This window comes from Rattus norvegicus, chromosome 11, assembly GCF_021556685.1.
Source record: "Rattus norvegicus strain SHRSP/BbbUtx chromosome 11, alternate assembly SHRSP_T2T, whole genome shotgun sequence".
Lineage (NCBI taxonomy): Eukaryota > Metazoa > Chordata > Mammalia > Rodentia > Muridae > Rattus > Rattus norvegicus.
The window spans coordinates 16,146,456-16,154,224 of record NC_141544.1 but is presented as its reverse complement, the minus strand read 5'-3'; the positions used below and the strand labels follow the sequence as shown (position 1 = coordinate 16,154,224).

General features: G+C 39.2%; 1 protein-coding gene across 1 annotated transcript; it reads left to right on the top strand.

The window, feature by feature from the left end:
• Positions 1-1,582: 1,582 nt before the first annotated feature.
• C11h3orf38 (similar to human chromosome 3 open reading frame 38) lies at positions 1,583-6,231 on the top strand. The gene is made up of 3 exons (NM_001005552.1): positions 1,583-1,777; positions 3,082-3,320; positions 5,344-6,231. Exons 1-3 carry the CDS (start codon positions 1,651-1,653, stop codon positions 6,022-6,024), a joined length of 1,047 nt encoding a protein of 348 aa, NP_001005552.1. The 5' UTR covers positions 1,583-1,650; the 3' UTR covers positions 6,025-6,231.
• The last annotated feature ends 1,538 nt before the right edge of the window (positions 6,232-7,769 follow it).

Below are 7,769 nucleotides of genomic sequence, written 5' to 3'. Positions count from 1 at the left end.
AAAACAAAAACTGTTTACCCTACAGAACTCACCTTATAAGGGGATGGGTGCAGGATATGAACAATAAACAATATAATATATTAAACTATACAGATACTTTGAAGACAAATGAAATGGGTAGGAAACATAAGCAGACTGTGTGTGGTGACTCTGAATAGGATAAAGCATTAGACCCTTCCTAGTAATATTTTGAAGCAGGGACATGAAGAAACAGTAGGGAAAATGAGCTAAGGAAAAATGTCCCTTTCAAGTAAAACATCAAGAACATAGGTTTGAAGCAGAGACCTACAATAATGTCTAAGGAAACCCTTGTGGTTTTCTGCAAGAATGATTTAGAAAATAAAATAACTGAAGTCAGAGGTCAAATCTAAAAGATACTGTCTACAGACGGGCCTACAAACTCTAGATCAGCACGATCCAATCCCGTAGACAATTGCCATATAAAATTTGAAATTAAGTTTTTCAGTTTTACTACCATACTGCAAGACCTCAAAAGCCAGATATGAACAGTGGTTGGTGTTGGCAATACAAGAATATTTTCATCTTCTCAGAAATTCTCTTGGGTAGGGTTTGAATTAGTGGCTCACCTGGGAATGATTTTCCTTCTCAGGCAACATTTGTTAGTCTGGAGGTATTTTCACTTGTATCAAGTTAGAAAGGGGCGCAATTTTCTTTGTGGAAATGTGGGGATGGTGTTAAGCACCCTGCAACCTCTACAACAATAAATTACCATGTTCCTAATCTCAATAATTCTGTACTTCGAAAGAACTCTAATAGAAATCCAGTTTCTACTACTAATACTCACAACACAGATCACTTTCTACCCAAGGTGTTTGTGTATGTGTATTTTCCCCACACCACCCAAGCGACTATTACTACTTTGTGGACACCAGCACAAATCTAATGGCAGCAGGTCCTGCAGCTAGAGACGCAGTCCCAAGATTGTGTGACACCCTGCCCATCCAGCTCCACATTAGATGCAAATCCAAAGCCCCAGGTTGTTTCAGTTGTACTTAATGACCAACCAGCTGACAATTGGAGGTCCACTACCTCATTCTTGGGCTCAATTTTATAATATAGCTAGCTATCTAAAAGTCTGCGAAGCGAGGGATCAGAAAGAGAGAAGCAAGTTAAGTTCTTTTAAAACATTTTCTCCCTATAGCGTTTAAAAGTGTAGCCTAATTTTTGTAGCTAAAGAATATCAAAGTGCTGGATCACCTAACTTAGAGGTGGCTAGCAGAGTAAACACTTCCAAATGTTCAGGGGACCCTGGAGGGGAGAAGCACCTCCACCGGCCAGCCTGGAGCTTGCTTGCTCTGAGTTCCGCCCTCTCCCTTATCCCCGCCTCCACCATTAGCCAGGAGGCGGTGCAAAGGAGTTTACTGGTTCGTGTCTATCCAACCCTCGAGTGGAAGGCAGATGCTCAGGACGCTTCTTTAAATCGCGTTCTCTGGAACTCCAGTACCGGCCGGAACCATCATGTTTCCGCGCTGACTTCCACCCAGGGGGCTAGAATATTCGAGACTCTTCCGGCACCAGCGATTGATTGAAAAGGCACTTCCGGTGTCTGTTGCCAAGGCGCCGGCCGGCCCGCGGGCCGTGAGGGCGACATTGGTGGCGTCGTCCTCTGCCCCCTTCCCCGGGGGCGAGATGTCGGGGCTCAGCCACTTAGAGTCGGAAGGCTGCCGGAACCTACTCGGCATGCTGGACAATGACGAGATCATGGCCCTTTGCGACACCGTCACCAACCGCCTGGTGCAGCCTGTGGACCGCCAAGGTAGGCGCCGGCGCGGGTGCCGGGGTAGTAACCTCAACTGGTCGGGTCGGGAGGGGCGGCTTCGCCCAGGGAAGTCGCTGCACAACTCTCCAGCCTCTTTGCCGACGGAGCCGGGTCCAGGGGCGCTGGTGGGTTGTACAGTAGTACTGGTCGGGTAAAGCTTTGTGGACTTGCTGACCCGAGTAACAGATTGAGCCACTTTTCGTGATTTTCGGGAAGTCCCAGAGTGTGTTTCAGTTTTCAGTTCCGATTTCCGAGGGGGATCAGTCCGCTTCTGCTGTTTTCTTCCAGCCTGAAAGTGGGATAATAAACACCATTTGTGGGTATCTTAGGTAGATACCCACTGAAACAAATAAAAGTTTAAACCTTACATTCATAGTTGAGAAGTGGCAAGACCACATTTTTTTTTAAATAAAAAGACACAAAGACACAATAAAAGACACAAAGGATATATGTACATTGAATTTATTAAAACATTAAAAAAATATCCTAACTAAATATCAGTGAAACAAATGTTGCTGAAAAGAAAGGGATAGAAATGCTAAACAAAATAAGAAGAAAAACACTCCCAAACCTCCAAAACAAACAATCAGATTTAGTAGTTACCCTGAAATGGGTGGGAATAAGATAATAGCATCTTTAAGGAAGATACTAAAAAGTGGGGGCATCAAAGATACTGTGTGTCAGTGGAATAAGATCTTTGGAAAAGGTAGGTGTAATGAGTGCAATTTCTTTTTCTTTTTTATTTTTTTTTAATCCTTGCTATTTTGCAGCAGTAATATATCTGAAAGCTATTTGGACTGTGTTTTCAGCCCAACTTTTTAGTTTAAAAATCTCTTGATTCTGCTGTTTTCCAGCTCTGGTTGTCTGTAAAATCAGAAGTTTGACAATATTCCTTGGTATCAAATATTGCGATTTTAACCATTTTCTCAAGATTTATGGATCTTAGGTATTTAGAGCATAGAAATAATTTTTTTTTCCCTGAGTCAGAAAATTTCACTGTGTAGTTCTGTCTGTCCTTGAATCACTTTGTAGACCAGGCTGGCCTCAGACTCAGAGATCTGCCTGCCTCTGCCTCCCGAAAGCTGAGTGCACCAGTGTGCACCACCACTGCCAGGCAAGTTAAAGGAAGTTTAAGGTCTAAAGGTTTAAAAAGCAGACAAATGGGTAAGAAACTTCTTGCATTTCAAAGCATAGCCATGTTATGTAAAAGCAAGAATCAGTACAAGATCTTAAATAATTTTCAATAAAATTTTTGCTGATGCCTTCTAATTGTCCATTAATTGTTTTTACTTTTTTTCTAGATGCTATTCGTGCAATATTAGTGTATAGCCAAAATGTAGAAGAACTTCTGAGGCGCAAAAAAGTCCACCGAGAAGTCATATTTAAGTATTTGGCAACACAAGGGGTGGTTGTACCTCCAACTACTGAAAAACATGGTCTTATTCAGTATGCAAAAAGTTACTGGGAAGAACAGTCTCCAAAACTGAAGGAGACGGCAGAGCCAGTTAAAAAGACGGAGGACATCCAGCTCTTTGAGCAGGTATGCTAGATTTGTGCTTACATTCAGAGTCCCTGTTCTGTCTGAAACTGCACAATCCCGGCTCTTAGGTACATGGTTCACAGTTCTTTTGTTTTCCAGTCTTTCTCCTATACATACTTCAAGACCATGAAAGTAACTTAGATACAGAATATTCCTCAGATGTACCGGTGTGTATGTGATCTCTTGACTTAGGTGTAAGAGTAATATATTCCTCTTTTTGTAAATGGGGATTATTATATGTTTACAGAGTCTACGATATGAATATTTTCATTTTAAAGGAAGCTGTACTTACAGTTTCTGTACTTTAAAAGAAAGCTTTTGTACATTTCCTATTTCATAGTATAAATCTGCATTAGGTAGCTGAATAAAAATTTCATTGAAGCAATTAAAAAGATTTTACTTCAGTTAATCCTGGTTGCTCTCAAGTAGGGGTGTGTGTGTGTGTGTGTGTGTGTGTGTGTGTGTGTGTGTGTGTGTGTTAGATGTTGAGTACCTAATGTTAATGTCTGAAATCTGGATAATTTCTGAGGTTTTAATTAGGAAAGGATGTTTTAAGGTCTTGTTTGCTTAATATACTGAAAAAAAACATGTTCATAGCAATTTATATAATATACTGAAAAGAAATAAAGGAATGTTCATTGTGCTTATTGTGAAGGTGGAGAAAGTACAGTTAATTATCACATTTGTGCCAAATATATTGAATAGCAGGTGCTCTGTGTAGTATAGAATAAGGTATACTATCTTACTCTTGTGAGGAACTAGATTTTGAAATATATAGATGGATGAGGTCTAGATTATAGGGTTTGTTTTCATAGTAATATTCCCTTTTAATTAAAAAAGAAGGAAACAGTAGCTGGGTAATGGTGGTTTGTGCCTTGAATCCCAGCACTTGGGGGTGGGGAGAAGCAGAGACAGGTGTATCTATCTGAGTTCTAGGCAAGCCTGGTCTACAATTCCAGTTCAAGGACAGCTAAGGCTACACAGAAACCCTGTCTCGAAAACAAAAAACTAAACCACACCAAAATGAAAACAGTATTAATTCCAGTCATAGAAAATTGCCCATTTCAGTCAACTTTGGAAGTATCTGTTTAAAGAGGGTAGGGAGGGATTTTTTAAAAAATGATCCAGACAAACTGGTTAGAATAAAAGTCACTTTAATGCTAGAGCAGATACCATTGGCAAGAGGTTAATTAAGTACCTTCAGTAGAATTTATGGTGATGTTAGAAAAATGCACAAATTTCTCATGAGCTTTTTAATTATTGTAGTTGTCTTATTTTTATAATCACCTTTATTTATTCAATAAAGGATCCATTTGAAGCAATTGTAAAGTTTTGAGAGATGTGTATAATCAAGGGAAAAATCATGCACAAACCATTATCATTGACTTCATGCAGATACTGATATTTTAAAGGGCTTTGTTCATTTCCTATTTTTGTAAACTTCTAGGACCAAATTCACTGGCATTAAATATAACATTCCTATTTACTGTTTCGTAATTGGCTTTTAAGGGACAGGATATCAGAATAGGTGGAATGTTACATGCCTGTAACCTCAGCATACAGAGGACAAGAAACTTGGTGATTGCAAGCCCCAGATCTGTTTAGGATACATAGTAGATTCTTTCTTAGAAGAAGAAAAAAAGAAAAGGTCTAGGGGACTTACCAAGTTTGATACCAACCCCAGCAAAGAAAAGTGAGTGGGCGGGAGTGGGGATGGGAGAATGGGAAAGAAGAGAAGGAGAACGAATGGATGAGAGAATACTTAGGGCTCATCTTGGACCCCTGGGCTCCTGGGCTCAATCCAACTTTACTTCAGCCTCCAGAGTAGCTGGCACCTTAGCAGGGTTTGTTACATTTTACTTAGCTAAATTTAAATTTAAAAGGTTTGCTTCCTTTTTGGAAGAGGTTTCTCTGGGCTGGGTGTGGTTCAGTAGTTCCCTTTGCTTTAAGCAGTGCATTAGCACTTGGGTTGGGCAGGAATGTGGATGTGGGAGGTGACCTTCGCTTTGCTTTCCTCTTACAGCAGGCAAAGGAAGATAAAGAAGCTGAAAAGGTTGATTTTCGTCGCTTAGGAGAAGAATTTTGTCACTGGTTCTTTGAACTTCTTAATTCTCAGAATCCTTTTTTGGGACCACCTCAGGATGAATGGGGCCCACAGCACTTCTGGCATGATGTGAAGCTTAGGTTTTATTATAACACCTCAGAACAAAACATGACAGACTACGAAGGAGCAGAAATGGTGAGCCTTCGTTTACTGTCATTGGTGAAAGAGGAATTTCTTTTTCTCAGTCCCAACCTTGATTCTCAAGGACTAAAATGTGCGTCTTCTCCTCATGGACTAGTTATGGTTGGAGTTGCAGGGACTGTCCACCGCGGAAATTCTTGTTTGGGCATATTTGAACAAATTTTTGGACTTATCCGTAGCCCTTTTGTAGAAAATACTTGGAAAATCAAATTTATTAACCTGAGAATCGTTGGAGGAAGTTCCCTTGCTCCTGGATCATCGCTGAAACCATCTGTAACATTTGAACAGAGTGATTTCGAGGCCTTTTATAATGTAATCACTTTGTGTAATACCCCTGAGGTAAGACCTAATGTAAGGCAGATATTGGATAGTGGAACTGGAGACCAGGTTTTATGTAGTGGAGATGAGGCCTTGTTGAACAAAAAGGAAATGAATTTGCCTACCCCTCTAAAGCATTGAACACTGTACCACAGCCTGAAGAAGCTGCAGAAACACAACACTGACCATCTCTAAGCCACTGCAGGTCTGAGAATTGACATATTTTAGCTCAAATAACTTTTTGGACTACAGACTAATGTGAATACTTGCCTATTTCTACCTGAGTTACAGCAAATGTTCTGTGAACTTATTGCGGTCCACCAAATAAATCCCACTTTAGATGTTGTAGATACCTGTGTGCCTTAGAGACTTTAGGTAATATTTTCATTTCATTTAGTGACTAGCCTACTAATCTCTGAACTTCTAAGTGGTAATGTTATTCGTGCTCATGGCTTATTGGATCTCAAATGCATAAAATGTTGTAAAAAAAACCCAGCATTTTAAAGATGTTAAGTATAAAAGTCTTAATTATTCAAGACGCAAATAGTAGACTTGTTCAAAAAGTCCAACCAGTTAGCCTGGGAAGAGAACTTAGCTGCCTCTTTGCAACTTCTTTTTCAGGTTACCTGTTCTAGTCCAGGCAAATATTTCAAAATCTGTTACTTCTCTGAATTATTTTGGGCATAATTGCTGTTTTCAACACAGATCTTTTTACTGCTTAGGCTTCAGCCAACAGTTTCCAGCATGTTTACTCTAGTACTCTAAAGATAGAAGGTATGCTTTAAGACTTTGAAGGCATTCACGATTCCTAACAAATTACTGTTCTTATTCTGGTTGATCTTCTCAAAAGAGAAACAAATCATAGACTTGTGCAAACAAAAACACACAATAACCTGGCCCATTTAGAACTTACAACATGGGTATGCACATATGCATATATATATATGTACATATATATATATCCTAACGAAGTTTTCCACCTCTGTTATTAGATTTGAGATCCAAAGTAGACTTGACAGGTTAATTATACAGTTGCCTTAGTGTTTAAATTGCTCATCATTGATAGCTAGTTGCTGATCCTAGATTTGGTTAGGAATTTCAATTTTTAAATTATCATTTGGAAGAAATTCTGGAAATGTGATGGTGTATTATATTTGTTAAAATTTTGCATTCAACTCTGATGACTGGGGAGATTGATTATGGCTACTGGAAGTAAGAGGTGAAGATTCACCACTACCCCACCTTTGATTTTAGTGCATGCTTCTATGAAGAGCACAGATCAGCATGCTCTGAGATAATAAGGAAAATTCTTCTTCTGTATAAGAATAGATTCAGCCCACAGTTCCTAAGGAGCGCTTTAGGCATTTAACTACAACCAAGCTGATTTTCCTGTTATTTTCTGTATAGTAAGTTTAATTAAGTATAAAGGAACAATAATCTGCAAAACAATTGTTTGTAAGACAAAACAACCAGATTGCGTTCTTATCCACTCTCTACCTCTACTTGGGTTTTGAAAATTCAGTTTGATTTTATACTTTTCCTTTTCTCTTCTTTAAAAAAAAAAATTCCACATGGTTTCTTTGTGTAGTCCTGGCTATCCTGGAACTTGATCTGTAGATCAGGCTGGCCTTGAAGTCACAGAGATCTGCTTTCTGCCTTTTGAGTGTTGAGATTAAAGTCATGCTCCACCCCATCTGGCTATAGTTTTCTTAGCTTTTAAGTATCAATATAGATGCCCTGAAAAAAGCATAAGATTCAAAATGATCGTTGGGCTATTTGTGTCACTTACTGAATGTTTGAATTCTTAAAAAGTCTAAGGAAGGCACAAATTTCTACACAGCTTTAAGTCAACTTGAAAAAATTGAAGTATTCTTAACAGACTGAGA